The following is an 18,833-nucleotide window of genomic DNA, read 5'->3' as shown; positions in this document are numbered from 1 at the left end:
TAGTAGCTGTTCACATTGGTATCATTCAAAATGTTGTTAAAGCATTCATGAACTGTGGGGAGGATCACCAAATTTCTCTATAGTAACACAATTGGTGGTCTCTATTTTTCTCGCCATATGTAGAGATAAATAATGACTGAAATGTTCTGGGATACCTTCCAACCGCTGGATTTAGCACAAATGGGAGGACATTTTAGCATGTCGTGAGCAACATCGAGTCATGGAGAAGGCAAGCGATCGGAGAGATGACTCTTTTGAAGCTGAAGAAGCAAGCATCGGAATTAATAATTGACAAAGGTCAAATCCTAGAACGATGGATAGATTAAAATCTTCCAATAAGCAGTGCCTAAAGGCTGCTATAGACTACATTATATACGCCGTCATTTGTTTCTTCTACAGGTTGACATCAAAGTTTCCTTGGAAAAGTTCCACCTGCATTCAAACGACGTCAGTTGACAGTAAAGCACGCAAGATGTCTGAGGAAATGGAAAAGCCAGCCTGAGTAGTGCTGCTTGATGAGGAGACAGGAATTGGTCCTTGAACCTGTCAACTGACGAAGATTCATGTCGTTGGTTCCCTGAAGCCCCAGCTTCGCATATGCAGCAGGAGAAGGCTCCATGGTGGGCCGGCTCTCGAGTGACTCACACGCATGACATGATTGATTCAGGCGAGGATGATCCTGTTGTCTTGTATTATACTCTTGCCCATCAATCATGGATCTTGTGCCTGGCTTTGCTAAAGGCAAAATCCAGCTCAAGAACATGCCTCCACTTCCGCCAAGTGGATGATTGACCTGATTGCTTGCATCTGGGGCAATGTTCTTTGATTCTGCCTCCCCAGAATAGACGAGGCTTGAAGAATCTGTGGAGTGGCCTCTCCATGGCAATGTCAATATCGATTCCAGAAGGAGGTTCTCCATCCTGTAGGGATAAGTATCAAATAGAAGAGAAAACTATAGGAAGAGAGCTCCTCTCAAATAAATAATAATCAAGAGGGGTATATAAGAATGGCCATACCTGCCGACCAATAAGAGCCGTCCCTTTCCTGGATAATGGCTCGATAGAGACAGGTGATTAAATAAACCCTCAAAAGGTTGAGGAACAAAGACATCCAGTGATGCCAGAATGCATGCTGAGCCACCAGGAATTCCTAGATGTTGTCAGTGCCTCTCTGCTGGTGAATAAAGTGGACTGTGAGTGGCCACAACAAGAAAAAACTATGACAATGGATGTACCAGTAGTACAAAATTAACTTCACTACTGATAAGAAACTACTGTGCCAAGATCGCACGACAAAAGGTTGAATTTTCCTACCAAGAGTAGCTCAAACTCTTCTGCTAGGAAAAAAGATTCCATTTCCAATAGGACTAGACGCATCCAACGAGGTCATGTGGGCCCTTACACTAGTTTGTGAGTGTGAAAAAAGTCAACCCAGAAAATAATCTTAACTGGAGATGAAGGATCAAGGAAAGTTCCTGCTTTGTCTAAGCTCAGCTTAAATAATAAGTAATAAGCATGTTCCACCACCGACAGTGATGTTTGTGAAGAATATGCACGGAAAATAGGCATGCCATCCATGTCACCCCATGTAGTCCTTTGACAATGGATTAGCTTACCAAATGGTTAACCAGTGTCATAATATATACATCTGCATTGATCAAGTATTAGGTATCACATAATCCAAGCAAATAATTGATAGAAGGTGAGGTTCTCATTGGGTTTAATGCACAAACAAAGATCAATGAAAATGATAGGCATGCACCTTGATTAGTTTTTGATTCTCATGTTCATACAAGCAAGCTGTGGTATCCAATTCCAAGCAGCAGCACCACCACCTTCCTGCAGTAGCTTCCTCTGATGCCAAAGCAGGTCTCTCCATCTCAGGGTTCATGCACATTAGCCTGTTCTACAGGGCTATAACAGACACTGTCAAGCTCGCAGAACCATATAAATAGCTGCAGGGAATAAAGAACATTTCATCAAATGGATAAAAGCTAGTCTACTAAAGGAGAGAAAATAAGACCGCTCAATTAATTGAACAATAACACAAATGATGTCTTTTTGCAATCCTCATTCAAATAAAAATAGGATGGAGGACAGAAAAGTAGAGGAATGAGGGAACAGAACACTCCAAAGTCATATCTACATTCAGTTAGCTAATGTACCCAAGAAAGTCCACAGATGCAAAAGATACATGTATGACTTAAATCTTTCACATTCTACATCCATAAACACAGTAACAAACTCACAAACATGACCAGCAACATACTATGATGTGAAGGATCTAAAGCATTTATACCAGCAAGGAGGTGGGTGAAGATTGTCTCTCTTCTGAACAGAATTAAAGTCCATCACATGCTTTAAAATGCTGTCCAAAAAATAAACCAAATAACAACATAGTCTCATTGTTTATTTACTGACTGACTTTGACATGCTAATAGAAGCAAATGACTAATCTTGCCAACTTGTCATATTTTCACTGAGAAATCTCCAGAGCAACAGTACAATTCAGATTTTGTTTAAGGAAATCTTTGAATGCTGCATATATTTCAAACATATAGGTTCTGAAGAAAACCTCAAAATGGCTCTCTCCAGAACCATGAGAACCAAAGAAAGTGGATGAAGATCCTACTGACTTGTCGTGCTCATAAAGTATCATTCCAGATATCCCTATCTGTTGGACTAGATCTTCGGTCTTCTAGTGGTCTTGCGAACCTTGAGATGGAATAGGAGTTTCAAACTACTAGATAACCATTACATTCCAAAAGTGTAATACTTCCAAGACCAGTTGCAGTCTACTGAAGCTCACTAAGGCATAGTGTGTTTCCTCATCTCCATGCCGAAACAGATTCTCCAAATCAAGGCTCTAGTTGTGAAATGCATATCCTTCTACTGCAGACTCTGCTATGACATAGTGATGTAAACAAAGGAGGTTACAGAAAATAAACATTCTACTACACAAATTCATTGGCACTGGTACTTGGAAATATAAAGTGGACTTGTCTGTCTCAACAAAATATATGTGCATATAAATACATATGTGTATTTATTATTATATAATAAGCGAACTTGTCTAGAGGCCTAGTAGATTAATATGAACATGTTCTTCTACCAACAAGTTCTGTTTAAGTTGGCCGTTTTCAATCAGCCTTTAGAATGAGGACTTGGTGCAAGAATTTTCAATTCCGAAGTTGCACTACACTACCATAGAAAAGAGGAAAAAAAAACCAAATGAGGTGTCTCTTCAAATTATTATTTCCTCCATAATGAAGGGGTTAGGCAGGTCTCATATGAATATGATAATTGTTGGCAAAACCAGTGATTTAAAAAGGCGCTTGGGCACTCGCGTAGGCGCTTGGGCGAGGCGAGGCGAGGCCCAAGCGCCTCGCTTCACTTCCAGGCAACGCGCTTCAAAGAGGCACCGCCTGGGCGCTCGCCCGAGCCCAGGCGTTGGGCGCTTCGAGCGAGCGCCTGGGTTAAACCAGGCGACCGAACCAGGATTTTAGGTCTGGTTCAGTCTCCGGTGGTTAGTTGGTTCAGTCGAACCAACTAAAACCGATATCAGCTGTCGTTGCCCAACCCTAACCCTGCTCGTTGCCGCTGCCGCTCCCGCTGCTCGTCGCTCGTGCTCCCGCTGCTGCCGCTCCCGCTGTCACTTCCTCTTTTCTCAGTCAGTACCCCCTTACACTCCTCTTCCTTCTTCTCCTCTGTATACTGTTAACAATATGCTAATAATAGTATTTATATTTATTAGATTAATAATATATTATTTTAATTTTATAACTTAGATTTTCTTAATTTAATAGCATATTTTTATTTAAAATTTTAAATAATTATATTTATTAATTATATTATATATTTTTATATTTTAGTGTCTCGCTTCGCTCGAGCGAGCACCTAGCGCCTCGGACGTTTTTGGACATTGACGTCTTTTGACGCCTAGCACTTTTTAAATCACCGAGCAAAACTCAACGCAGGTAATTTTGGTTTAGGAACCTTTATCATATTGATCCTCATGCGAGCACACGCACATTTGTCCCAATTTAGTCAATAATAGAAGACCTAACAAATACGTGAATGTATAATTTTAATGTTTCAAATTAAATTGTAAAACTATTTGTCAATAGTAATTCGATTCACACTGTGATGTCATATTGAAAATAGGACAAAGTACTCAACTGCTCTCCATCAGTTGTTTATGAAAAACTGCTTCTGTTTGATTCTAAATATACATAACTAATAGGAATTTTTAAATCAATTTTTAATATTTAAATTTTTTTGATGGAGAATGATGGGAATTAACCCCTGAACATCAATCGAGTCCTATATTGTTAGCCGTATTACAGAAATAAATGCAAGCTGTGAAAGGTACAAGTTAAAGAAATTTTATCTTTTCACACAATAAGGCTACAACTACAGCTCCCACAACAAGAAATTGGTACATCCCATAAAAATCATTTGGTAATTGCATAATAGACTAAACATGCGGGAAAAAACCATGATAATTTTCAAAGTAGCATGAAACTCCCACAACATTTATGTTCTACTAGTCTTAAAGAACTACTGAGTGACTTTTTCTTAAGATTGAGATGCGCAGCCTGTGCTATTGCCTAAGCTCTGTAATAGTCCATCACCTAGGCTATTTGAATAATGTGATTATATGAGATAAAGAGTGCTAATTCTAGTAAGCAAACTAGTATGAAAACTGTAAAACAGATTTTTTCGATTAACCATCAGTATCAGATTATAAGTCTGCTATTTTGACTTTATAAATAAAACAATATGCAGAAGATTTAAAAAAGACTCCTGTGTTGGCCTAAGTCCATAAGATGAGCCCATGTTGACCTAACTATGGAACCAGAAAAGTTCTGTTTCCTATCCATACATTTTCTTCCTAAGCAAAACTGAACCAAAACTCGGTACACTTGGTTACTTAATCAGACACAAACGTTGACTTTGGTATAGCTCCAATCCAGCATAAGCCTGTCTTGTCCTTGCCCTCAGCATGGTCCACCCTCCTCTCTCAAATTTAGGCTTCATGGAACTCAAATTTAGGCTTCATGGAACTTTTCAAAATGCTTGTCCAAATGCTAGTCCAGAATGTCTGCGTCCGTACATGCTTCAGTATGATTCCTGTACTTTGGGGTCTAAAACCAGCCTTTAGGACAAAAAACTGAGGATGACTATGATTAATGACAAAGTCCAGTTGGGTGAAATACCTCATGTAGTTCAACTATATATATAAACATATAGATATATACATATATATATATACATATATATATATACATATATATATATATATATATATATATATATAATGCCCCCAACCTAGCAGAAAATGCAAAGCCAGAACGATACAGCATCACAATCTTATAGGTTTCCCTATAAGAATGCAAAGCCAGAACCAGAATAAATAGCTTTCACATAATAATTATTACATAATTCAATTCACAATCAATCAACTCACGGGACATTAATAACATAATTCAATTCAAAATCAATTCACCCATAAGATATTTAAAAGATTCAACAACTCTTTAAAAGTCACAACCTTCCAATCTAAATAACATATACACAAAGTAATTTCAATGTATAGTGATCACAATAGAATAATTACATAATTCAATCAATGAGCAAACCACAACTCAATAAGCATCGTGACTCATATGCTAGATAAAACTTATCATAAATAAATATTTTCTTTAAAAAAATGAATTATTTATGCATTCAAAACATGCTTCGAAATATGCATGAATACCAAATATTTTTCTTATGCTCATTCAAAAACTTAAACTTTACATGCATTTCAAAATCACAACTTATTAACATAAAATGCATGAATATCAAATCTTTTACCACATATACAATTTATAAACCATCAGTTTCATATACATTTGAAATCATGTCTTCTAAATAATACTTTTCAAAACAAGATACATTTAAATGTATTTTCATAAAGTATAAGTATAGCAAATGTCACATATTAAAGCATAAACATTGTAGTGCAAAGAATATTATTCATATAAATATAACTAAGAGTTCATAAATATAAATATAGCTAAGGTGTACAATTAAAACAGAAGTTGTAGTAGTATCAATCAAGGTTCGCAATACCGTACCGTACCGGTGTTTCGACCTGGGCTCGGTACCGGTACAGTATACCGAGCGGTATACCCAGGTGTACCGAGCAGTATACTCAGGTGTGCCGAGTACTGTAGTTCTGCTACAGTGCTACAGTTCACTCGGACCGGTAACAGGCGGTCCACGTACCGGCAACCTGTCGGACCGGTACGTACCGCCCGTACCGAACGGTACAGTTCGATACTGCAGACCATGGTATCAATAGCCACGACCACGTATATCCCCATGACAATGCACAGAACCATCTTTAACCCTCATAGTTTAGGTAACACATATCTTCCCCATTTTCCTCCTTTTTATTTCCTTCACAACATAAATATCCAATTAACCAAAAACATCAAGATTCATCAACCTATAATTCAGAACATAAATATAATTAATAAGGATATAATAGAATTCAAAACCATATCTGATATAATTTTCCTAGGCTTGATCCGAATCCATTCGATAACAAAACGAGTCCCCCATAATTTTCTTCTTATTTTTCTCCCATTTTCTTCCTTTTCTTTTTTTTTCTTTTCTCTCACTGTTTCTTTCTATCCTGCTAACACGAATCCTTTTTTTTTCCTCTTTTTTCCCTTCTCATCCTTTCGTTTTCTTCTCCTGCTTTCCTTTCCTTCCACTTCTTCTTTCTTCATTCTTCTTTCTCTCTCACACCCAATCCTCTACTGCTTTTTTTTTCTCTTTTCTTTTCTTTCCCCTCTTCTTCTTCTTCTGTTTCCCTCTTCTCTCCTCCTTTTACTTCTTCTCTTCTTCTCATAGCAGAGACCTCTTTCCTCTCTCTCCTTTCTTCCTTCTCTCGTTACACAGATCCTTTCTCTCCTTCTCTTCTTCTACTTTTCCTTCCTCTCTTCTTCTTCCTCTTTTCTTGTTCTTTTCTTCTCCTCTGATTCCCTCACTGTTTCCCTTTTTCTCTCCCACACGCTCCCACCACCTCAGCCTCATCTTTTTTTCTACTTCTTGCATTTTAGTCCCTACAATTCTTGTATTTACAAATAGGTTTTCAGGTTAAATTTGGGGTATTACAATATATATGTTGAAAAATTCAGCATGTAGTTCTCACAAACAGCATTCAGAATCCAAGACACCATGTGATCTTAACAGGACATCACACTTATCCCAAAGACCAATCAATTTAGGATTTTGGTCAAAGTGAACCAGAATGGAAAGATACATTACTACAATTACACACTTCAACCTTCCTCTATGAAAATTACCATCATGAAATTGAATTCTTGATTAACAGTACATTTTTTATCTCTATGTTTCTTGGGGATATGAAGAGACTTTAATTTGACGGCTTGAAAAAATTAGTATCCCACTAGAATCAGCTGGAGACAAACCTGTGAATCAAGATAGATGAATTACAAACATCCTAATTGAGCAGTCTCGACAAAATAACTAATTAGTTCCAAGACATCATAAATGCGTCATAACCAATCTATGAGATTATTATTCAGAACACACAAAGAAACAAAACAAGAGCACAAGTTCTTCACAAAAGTGAAATAGAACTCACCAAATTTGGCTATCACTCATGGGGCGGCATCAAATCCAGCACCAAACACGAACCCCCTGGATAACCCTTCATTGCACCCTGTAAAGCCATCGACCTAACTCTACACTCCGCAGCCACCCTTGTCGTCCTCCTCCTCCCACATCACCAACTTTTCTCTGACCCCCTCCCTGAGAACCAAACCCTACCATCCCCACCAAACACCTTCACCTTATTATTGGCCCCAGCGGTCGGCAGGACCCAATCCCCCACTGCTGAAAGAACGACAGCCTCGTCCTAGTCCACAGTCACAAGGTCGCGCCTCAACATCAACACTGTCGACCATGACGCGTCGGCACCCACCCCCGCGAGCAGCCGCGGGCGCTGGAGCGCGGTCCACCCGCCGAGATCGAGGAGGCGGCAGGAGAGGAGCCTCCACAGTCTCGGCCATGGGTTGCCACGTCGCGGACGGCGAAGATCGCGCCGGCCATCATGACGGACCTTCGGGAGGGAGAACTTGAGCCATCGGTGTGGGCCCGGGGCGCGGCGCAGGGCAGCGGCGCAAGCTGCGTAAGTACGAGGGCGCCGCGGCGTGACCATGGCGAGCCTAACGGGGGGCGGAGACGGTGTGACCCGGTGAGTGGGTTGCAGACGGCGAGGTACCGGGAGGAGGCAGGGGTAGGCGTAGCCAGCGGCGGGCGAGGAGGCAAATGCAGGGATAGTCAGCGGAAACGGAGCAGATGGTACAGCGGAGGGCAAGGGGTGGGGGGGGGGGGCGGTGGTAGAGGGTTAGAGAGGAGAAAGGGCGGGAGGAGAGGGCGTTGCAGAAATGGCAATCGAATGCCCTGCCACCAAGTTTCCCAGGTCATATCCCTTCTTTATACTGAAAGCATCTGCCTCCTCTCAGAACAACTTAATTATATTGTTGCACATTTAAGATCAACCCAACAACTATCTAAGTGGATATAACTAAATCCAGCGTTACAAGTTCACAAATTGGAACAATGTCATGATACAACAGTCTTTAACGCCACATGATTTGAAATGCTCAACCAAAAGCTTGCAATCTACTGCCTCAAGCTCTGCAATATGTACTGAGCATAAAGATCCCTGCGATTGGTCACGCCGATAACAACGCATGAGTTTATTGTTGTTCATGGATGTAAGGGGAACTAGAATACTGAATGTACCAAAGGAGATAAACTTGAATACGAGGCACATATTTGGCATTAGATTCACAGATGAAGTTTTCCTGGACCAACTTACATAGAGTACTGGATGGCTTCACGGGCAGTAGTTGCAGGTAGGAACTCATTCACGGCAACCTCTTTGTTCTCGTTCTTCTTATCTGAAGAACTCAGTCAAGGATGTTAACATTTAGTCATAAACAATGCAATCAAACTAAAACCAAAAGCATTAAAAATTGTAAACTTTTACTGAAAAAGATGGATTGATGGGATACAGTCTTCAAAAAAACGACGAATCTCAGCGAGACGATGAGGAGGCAATTCACTGAGGTCGTTGTAGTGACGATACTCAGGATCATCAGCACAAACAGCAATGATCTTATCATCTTTCTCCCCCTATTAGAATAGACACCAATAGTGACGCTTAATTTAGAGATATAACGATCATATTTATTTGTTTATCGAGATGACTACCTGATCAATCATAGGCATAAGACCGATGGCCCTGGCTCGTAGAAAGCTACCAGGAAGAACCGGCTCCTGTTTAAAACATTTGGGGTTTGCAATTAGCTAATGACAAGTAAGCCTTGGCATTCTGGTAATGGAAAGATAGAAGAATTCTAAGGGAAACACATATGCAGTGGAAAAGACAGGCAATTTTCCTAAGAAGAAAAAAACTAATAAATTAAGACATGAATTGGTATTTAGATGAGTAACTTTCCAGCAGTCACAAATTTGGCTGTAAGTAATAGAGTTTTGAGTAACCTGCATAAGGATCAAAACATCCATGGGGTCATTATCTTCACAAAGAGTGCGAGGGATGAAACCATAATTATGAGGATAGACCACTGAGGAATATAAGATTCGATCTACCTGGAACAACATCCAGCGATTAAACAAAAACTATGGCAACAAACTAAACGAAGTAGAAACTATGACAGTCGTACTATGGATTGTAATATTGATGAATGATATTTCAAAATAAGTGTGCATATCTACAATAATTAGAAAATGGACACACCTTAATCAGCCCGGTCTTCTTGTCAAGTTCGTATTTGACTTTACTTCCTTTTGTTATCTCCACAACCTATATTAGTACATAAAAGAGGAGTGAGCAACAGTGCAGAAAATCTGAAATGAGAGAACAACCCAAAATTGCATTTGTTGTAAATCGCTAACAATTGAAAAGGCTGGAAAAAGTCTTAAATGGTTTTGATCTGTTAGTCAGAAAACGCTATCATTTTTTGGGAAGTCAACTTAACACCCGTTTGTTGTCTTTTCCTATAATTGCAATACAAGTCTTGTAATATCTAGCTGCCTACAAGTAGACTTCCATTTTCTTTTGAACAGACTGGGACTCCATGATGCAATGTTACCTGCTGAGGAGAATGAAAACTGGCATTTCCTTCTTTTTCAGCCAATACAACCAAGCAATTGACTTGATAAATTAGAGAAGTCAGAGTGCACAAGCATTAGATATATAGTAGCTAGGGTACAATGATAGAAATGACCGTACAAAAAATTTGTAAGGTAGATAATAACGTATAAGCAAGCAAAATCCGCATTTCGGTTTGTGTTTCCCACTAAGAGTTCTGCCATTATCAGGAAGAAACAACCTAGTAACAAAAAATATGCTAATAACCTGCTGAATTAGACCAAAACACACAAAAAAGAATGAGAATTTAAAATGAGCTGAAATATTTTTATATGCTTACACCCTAAATGGAAATGAGTTAACAAAAAAGAAATTGAATTGGACTAAATTTAAATCTACAGTTAAAAGTTTCCACATCTTAGGGCTGTCCAAATCCTTCATCTTCGCAGGCCTTACCACTGCCAGCTCCTGATAGTCTGCAAATGATTTTCTGCAACTTGCTACCTATTGATCATGTTCATCACTGAAGAAGAAGGTGAACTATCAAAGACAAGGAATAAATATCCTTATTTTTATCAATGAGATTACGTCTTTGTTTCTTTTCATTTTCCTCTTAAGGAATGGATAGATCGAATATGTAACAATATCTATCTTTCTAATCTCAAATGCCATCTTTCCTATTTTGGTTTCCCCATATTTTTTGCTTCCATTTTTGCTTTTTATTTTTCTTGTTGTTGGCATACTGGGCTGGCACATTTTATTCCAGTGGGCAGCCAACAGCAGGTCTACCTCTGGAACATGAAAACACACAAGCATGATTATATGTAACCTTATTATCCCAAAGGTATATCTTTTTAATTAACTAACATTTCTACAATATTAGATGGCAGATTTATGCAGCTAATGCTAAGAGGCTGATGAATCTTTTCATGATGATTAGACACTCCAGAAGAATAAAGACACGAGGAAAAAGAGTAAGATGAAAGAAACATCATGATACTATTCTAATAGAGATCTTAGTTCTAGAAACAGAACCCTATAGTGATATTTTGGTTCTTCTAGAAATTTTACTAAAATTAAGAAAGTTACTGCCCAATAAAGTTTATTGATGCCTTTAAGCTTGTTCCCTAATATTTGTATCTTATCATCCATAATAATCTACACATGTTTTCCCCCTCTAATGCTTCAAATAAAAGATATTTTGACCATACATTAAAGTTTACTGATGCTTTTAAGTTTGTTCCCTAATATTTGTATCTTATATCCATAATAATCGACACATGATTTCCTCCTCTAATGCTCCAAATAAAAGATACTTTGACACATACATTAAATGTCTAAAATTATTTCCTGTGTAGTATACATGATCCAACATATCCTCTTCTTCTCAACAGTTTGACTGGTAGGTGTATATCTTGGGCCATATTAATGTCCATGAGCAACAGAGTTTTTACTAAAAGATGATGTTCCTATAATGCGCAATCAATATTTGAGATAGAAGGCTAAATTTGTATTTGTGATGTGCAACACCTTTTACTATCTGTCAATCATTTGGCTGTTTCAGTCAAGACCCTAACTTTTATATGCTAAAGAGAAGACTTGATAAATATCATTTTACTTCAGTCAAGCATTCGACTCTGATATGATTAAAGGTGAAGACTTACAACATTAAACACAGCAGGAGCCCCGGGACCTGCATACAAGGTTACATGTTTAGTCAACTTTGAATGTTTAAGTAGCAAGAATGGATCTACTACTGAAGCATGAGGGTGTATACCTATTTCAAGATCATGCCAAGGATGCGCAGCTACTGATCTCCTTGACATTGATGATAAAATCCTTTCATTGAGCCGTGGGACTGTGCGTGTCTCTGTTGAAGCTGCCCCATTTACTGTGCTCATGTTTCTATCATAAAGGACAAGTGAAAGAATGTCAGTGCATCGAAAGATAATATTTGCATCAAAGAAGTCATGCCACAATTCTATTGAAAATGTTTCCAAGTTCAAGTTGCAAAAGAACTTATATCATGGAAGTTTTGATGGGTATACTTTTAGGTTTCGATGGGTATGTAACCCAGTACAGAAAAGAGAGAAGGAATCAACAGTCATTTAGATCAGCATGTCCATCTGAAAAGAATCGATTTCCGTGCAACAGTGGAAACTCGTAGATCGAAAAAAAAGGTCGGAATCAGTAGAAACTTTCATCAGGGAGAACAGATTGATCAATAAAACTCCACATGTGAGACATAAAACCCAGATAAAGGATCTACAGAAGTGAATGAAACTCACAAAGGAAAAAGAAGAAGTAGATGCCACCCCAAAAAAAAAAGCTTAAAGGAATAATCTCATCTTTTTTCACATTTAAGAACCAAAAATCAAACCCACACATAGCGAATCCAACAACACAAAGTCAAACATGGAACGGCAATACCAGAAAAATCAGAGATCATGATGAGCTCAAGAATTCAAAATCTTCATCTAGATGATATGAAGACAATACAAGGTTTAAAGCCTCATAATTAAAAAGAAACATCTTATCAGAAAATAAGATACACGAAGAACGCACTTAAATCAGCCCAAAAAAAAAACCATAAAAATGGCGCAAAAAAAAGCTACTGAAACTTTTCACAGATGAACTGCCGTTGATCACCGAGAGATGCAAAGGGAAGAAGAACCTTTGACCTGTTTACGGGGGAGGAGAAGCCGTGAACACCTGGATCAAAGGATGCTGCGAACGCGGCGGAGGCGGTGGGCGTAAAAGGGAGTGAGGGGGCAGATCAACCGGTGCTTCGAGGAGGAAGCACGTGCGCCTCGGAGCGGATTCGGTGGAGACAGCACGTGGGCCCTGACCTCCGTTTCCTCTGGGTGCGTGACGAGGCCGCCCGACTGGTCTGTCCTCGATCGCGGCTCGGTCGAACCCGGTTCGGTATCTTCATTTATCACACTACCTAACCAACCGTTAATTTTTTTTGGATTAAGATTTATTTTACGATTTTGATTATCGATCACTTAAGTGTTTATGATTTATTCATATCTAAAATAATCTTTATATTTTTAAAAATATAATACATAAGCTCCATGAAATTTTTATATTTTTAAAAATGTTTATGATCACAATTTTTATATTTTAAAAATTATTTTTAAACTTAGGTTACGTCTGCGTTAACTTAAGTGGTATGTTGTCTCACAAACAATTATTGATATAATGATATATGAAATTTAAATTTAAAAAAATTATGATTCATTTTAATCCATATAGTTTTGATCATTGATCACTTAAGCATTTATAGTTTATTGATATCTAAAATAACTTCTATATTTTTAAAAATATAGTATATAAGCTCTTCCCGTCAAGTCTAAGTTAATATACGTTAAAATTAAAGTCTGACTACGTGACATACTAACTTATGATAAACTATTAATACAATAATATATTTTTTTAAGTTTAAAAAAAAAACTAAAACCACCATCAATTATAAGACAAAGTATTATCATATAAACGACTACCAACAGTAGCATCGACTACTGTCTCTCTTGTGCTAAGGACCAAAAGCTTTCGCTTCTGCACGCAAGGCACATAGTGGTCTTCTAGTCTTTCTTCCTCCTCTTGGGCATTTTTGTCCCACCACTTTTCACCCCATTCTCTCTTATGCTCCCACTCACCATGCCTACAATATTGTGGTATGGCTCTCTCTCACCTTCGTCTTCGGCCTCTCATATCTCTACCTCTCCACCTCCATCTATCACTATGGGTTTTGTTGCTTTCTCTTCCTCGACAAGATAGGTCATAATTTTTTTTAAACTTAGAATTACATATGTAATTATATTGATAATTTATTGTAAGTTAGTATTGTTGAATCTCATATTTTGATGATGAAACCAATTGATAGTGTTTATGATTTGATCTGCGTTTTGAGTTACGCAAAAAGCTTCGATTAGGGAGAGACAATTAAGGTAGAAATAATCGTATTGGGTCAGAGAGAAACATGTTAGAAGATTGGATGTTAAGCCGAATGATCGGTCGACGTATCAGCAGAAGGCTTTGGGCCAAGAAGAGTGGAAATTACGCCAAGTAAATCATAGTTACGGAGGTCAACTAGGCGATTGGACAATAGGCTGCAAGAGAGGCCGATGTGCCAAAGCATCAGACGAAGCGTCGATGAACTAATGACATGCCGGACAATATTTGATTTAAGCCTTATAATAATTGTCTGGATCGAAATAAGTTTTACGTGTGCATGATTAACTATGATAGCAAGGCATAAAGCAAAATAAAGTCCCGGAGTCAAGAATGAGATTTCGTTATGAGTTATAGAGTTCATTGGAAGTTCTACCGAAATTGGCCGAGAAGTCCAGGAGCTTACCAAAGAAGGTCGTCGGAACTCGCCGAGAATATCGTCGTGAAGTTTAGGAGCTTGCCGGGAGTCCGTTGCAACATTACCGAGAGATCGTCGGAAGTTCGTCGGATGCTCGTTGGAAGAAACCTAGACTTACATACTTGTTTAGTTTAGTAAATGTCTTAAAATTTATAGTTAGCACATAATTGGGTTGGAATTGGGCTAACTAAATTAGGGGTCAATTTGGCCCAAATTTCGATTGTGTTGGGCCAAGTGTAAGGCCCAAATAGTGACCCAATAAGTGGCATTGTCATGGCATAGTCTCCAAGACTGTCAAGTGGTGGTACCGCCCAATGGCAGTGGTACCGCCAGTCTGGGCAGTGGTATCACTCAGACATAGTCTCCCTAGCGGTGGTACCACCTAGTGTCAGTGCTGTAGGCGATGGTACCACCCAGCACAAGTGGTGGTACCGCTAGGACCTGAGAAACCTGGGATGAGACTCTTTTAGACTCCAAGTTTGAATCCACTTAAGGCTTATAAATATCCCTCTCATCCCTGGTTAATTTACACAATAATTAAGAGTGAAAAAAGAAGAAAACGTTGTTTTAATCTTGTGTGAACTCCTCTCGAAATTTAAGTGTTAGAGAAGCTTAAGAGAGGAGGTTGTGAGGGTTGTAAGGGTTCTCTCCTGAACTTGTCAAAAGGAGAATCGAGTTATAATGGTAGTTGATCTTCGCCTACTGAAGGAAGATCATTAGTGGACGCCGGTGGCCTCAACGGAAGGGAAATCGACGGAGTGAATGTAGGTCACAATGACTAAACCACTATAACTCAGTTTGCATTTTCATTCTTGCAATTTATCTTTACTACAAACTCCCTTACCTGCTTATTGCTTTCACTAAATTTATGAACGAGATCGATTTTATCATACAAAGAATTATTTGAACCGATGATTTTATCCTCTGCACTAATTCACCCTCCCCCCCCTCCCCCCTTAATGTCGACTCTTTCTTAACAAGTATATCACATAAGTATACTCCAACTTCAGTCAATTCAGACTTGACGGGAGGAACTTATATACTATATTTTTTAAAATATATAAGTTAATTTAGATATGAATAAACTATAATGACTTAAATGGTCCAAGGCCAAAATCATATAGGTTAAAATGAATCTTAATATTTTTTAATATTAAATTAATTTTAATATATTAATATATTAATAATTTATTGTGAGTCAATATATAATGTAAGTAAACTTTTAAATCATACTTAACCAGACTGACTTATATGTTATATCTTTGAAATTATATGAGTTAATTTATACATGAGTAAGCTATAAGGGTTTAAGTGCTTCACGGTCAAAATAATAGGGGTTAAAATGAACTTTAATCTAATCTTTTTTATCATCAAAATCATATGTTTGAGGAATCAGTTTTTATTTTTCTTGATGATATTTCAGTGATCAATGGAAAATTGAAATTAGTATCAAACAAGTAGGAGACTAAAGAGGAAAAGTTGGAAGTGTTAAAGCACACGACGTGATGTATATAAAGCCGTCAATCTTTTTATATACAGATCTGAATGGAGGCAGATATAAAGAAATTAAAAGAGTAAAAGAGACAGCTCATCTTCTCAAGGATCCATTTGGCTGACAACTACACCTAAAGCTTTGTCCAGCTGTGACATGTAATTATAGTATGGAGATAGTACAGAGCAATACATGCTGTTGGATTGAATATATTATGTACACATTTCTCGGAAGGTATTCTTTTTCTAGTTTGGAATGGATGTCTCTCTATTTGTTGTAATTCCTAAAATGTCCCCTGACAAAACAGTTGAAATAGTAACATTGGGTGCACCTTATGGATAGGGTGAAATGATCAATTTTTTATGTTATAATATTTTTAAACAAATTTATAGTGTTTTGATTGATGCATTAAAAATATTATAACTAATATAAAATATATATACATGATTTTTTTTTTCTTAAACCAATATGAATACTTGTTTGGAGCCCTATTTTTATAGATGAGTTTTAAATTTATTTTACCTAAGTTATAGTGTTTTGATTGACGAATGTGTCAAAAATTAAGTCTATTTAAAAATACTATGACTAATCGTGTAAATCTTATACACTAGAGATTCGATCGATCACCCGATGGATCAATTCTAATTGTCTTATTAAAGAATATTTCAATGATCGTGATAAATAGGAGATACCTTTTGGAAAATAAAAAATATATATATCTCACAGGAAATAAAAAATCTTAAAAAATGATTCTTTCGATAATCAAAATTTTAAGTGACGATAATCGATGATAGTATTGCATAATAGATGATAAATTTTAATAGAGCAGTTGCTATTATATTGGAGAGGGTTCTATCTATCCAGTTGGTTATTTTAGCTTAACATGCAATTGCTACAATATGACAGTCTCTAAATAACTACAACAGCTCATCATATGCACTCACACTTCCAAATACTTCATCCGCTTCATACATGGCGTTCGATTGATTGGGTGCCGTATGAGAAAGCAAAGTGCGAGAGGCAGTGCTCATTACTCATTCATTAGCACTAGAATATACTGCATGATTGATGCAAACACCTTTGCTTTGGGTTAACGCGTCTTAGCAAATCCTTTTCTTTGCCTGTCACAGCTGCGTTGGGTACTAAAAAAGGGAATCAATAGTGGAATAAAATAATGCTGGTTCCGTATATAAAATAAAATAAATTAAACATAGATAGTTGGATGATTTATGGAGGAAGACCTTAACTCAAATAAAATAGTATATTTTATTCATTCGTTTGGAAGAATAGAACAAAAATAATAAATTATGATTATTTTTAATAGTGATTGATAATATTTTGATGACTAATCCCATCCAAGTAACTTATCATCGTCGAGATATGAATATAAAAGACAAGGATCGAGTCATCCCCTTTGGGACAATGACGTAGAGGCCACTCGGGTTGGTCTTGTTGGCCTCCGTGAACAACAATCTATGGGTAGTCGTTCGAGTCTACCCCTTATTGATTGGCCTCCGTGGATAAACCATCAAAGGAAAAATATTACGATCATTATAGACCTGTCGACCATTGGATAAAATGCTAGGGAAAAGATGTTATGATCATTATAGACCTACCACCCTCATGGACAAAATACTAAATGAAAGACTTTACTATCATTATAAGAGAGTGATTCTGGATAGGTATAAAAGTAAACTCCCAACATTAACCCAAGAGCTGGATCTCTCGACAATTAATCTTTTACACCACATTCCACTTCAAGAGCTAACTTGAACATTAGAAGAGTCTAGTCAGAAAACTCTTTCGACACTAACCTTTGTGTAAGAACCCATCAGAACTATCTCGGATACCTTGACATCCCCTCAACCGTTTCACAAGACACCCACACGGATCCATCTTGTACGTTCTTGCACCTTTGGGGCGGATCGAATCAAGCCGACTTACATTAGACCGTACATTCCCCACAATAAATAGATTAATAATATATTTAATTATCATACTAAAAATACTTGAATGAGTTTCGATGTTAATCAATAAAGCTAATTCATAAAGCTATTTGTTAAGTTTTTAGTTCTGTAAGGATACACTAATCTAAAATTTCTAGGGATAAATATGAGAATATAAATTCTACAGGGATATAGCTTGTAATGTTGTCTTAATATAATATAATATAATATAATATAATATATAATGGCAGCCTGGATCTAGTGCTCAACATGGCCCAGCAACATCCAACTGTCCGACGGCTTCTCGGTCAGCATTAAGTTGCGGTCAAATAAGCGATATAAAGTAGGTCGCTTCACTTCCTGCCTTAAATGACCAATTACACGATCCGTTATAAGTTACGATAGATTGACGTGACAACATCGTCTCAGACTGTGACGCTATCGTTTCGTCCGTCCATCCGTCGGACTTTATTAAGGCGTCAAGTCTTTAATAGAGCCAATTTGATATTATTTTATATCTGTAATATATAAAAATACGAGCACGGCAACGGCAAGCTATTTAACCTGCGACTAACTTGGAGATTCGGATCTGGTTCGTGATTGGCACGCTCATTAAAGCATCGCACAAGTCCACATCATCAAGGTAGCGGTCTGTATGAAGACACGTTTCACCCGGGCCCGTGGGGCCCATCCTGCCACGGAGACATTCCGCCGATGCTATTCTCCACGTCACCTCAAGGGTCCCGGGATGGTCGTTTCGAGCAGAAGTTTTGATGGCATCTTGGCCGTTCACTGATTCAAACCACCGTGCCGACGACGA

At 37.8% G+C, this 18,833-nt stretch overlaps 1 protein-coding gene, 1 long non-coding RNA gene and 1 pseudogene across 4 annotated transcripts; 1 reads left to right on the top strand and 2 right to left on the bottom strand.

Annotated features, from left to right (window-relative positions):
• Positions 1-261: 261 nt before the first annotated feature.
• Positions 262-8,360, bottom strand: LOC135680088 (uncharacterized; annotated as a pseudogene).
• A 217-nt stretch (positions 8,361-8,577) lies between these two features.
• LOC103990764 (soluble inorganic pyrophosphatase) lies at positions 8,578-13,038 on the bottom strand. Of its 3 annotated transcripts, none has more exons than XM_009410022.3 (9): positions 12,882-13,038; positions 11,978-12,105; positions 11,865-11,893; positions 9,847-9,912; positions 9,591-9,698; positions 9,300-9,365; positions 9,101-9,221; positions 8,905-8,986; positions 8,578-8,748 (listed from the first exon to the last, which is right to left on the bottom strand). In XM_009410022.3, the coding sequence occupies exons 2-9, from the start codon at positions 12,099-12,101 to the stop codon at positions 8,706-8,708; spliced, it is 639 nt and encodes a 212-aa protein (XP_009408297.1). In that variant the 5' UTR covers positions 12,102-12,105; positions 12,882-13,038; the 3' UTR covers positions 8,578-8,705. The 3 variants fall into 3 exon arrangements, with proteins under 3 accessions (XP_009408297.1, XP_009408298.1, XP_018684872.1); XM_009410023.3 differs by having other exon boundaries at positions 12,875-13,013; XM_018829327.2 differs by lacking the exon at positions 9,591-9,698.
• On the top strand, positions 10,269-10,982 carry LOC135678204 (uncharacterized). The gene is made up of 2 exons (XR_010514849.1): positions 10,269-10,355; positions 10,609-10,982. It is a non-coding gene; the product is annotated as an uncharacterized LOC135678204 (long non-coding RNA).
• Positions 13,039-18,833: the final 5,795 nt, after the last annotated feature.

The sequence above is a fragment of the Musa acuminata genome, chromosome BXJ1-7, assembly GCF_036884655.1.
Source record: "Musa acuminata AAA Group cultivar baxijiao chromosome BXJ1-7, Cavendish_Baxijiao_AAA, whole genome shotgun sequence".
Taxonomy (NCBI): Eukaryota; Viridiplantae; Streptophyta; class Magnoliopsida; order Zingiberales; family Musaceae; genus Musa; species Musa acuminata.
The sequence above is the reverse complement of the archived record's forward strand: the minus strand, read 5'-3'. Positions and strand labels throughout refer to the sequence as shown.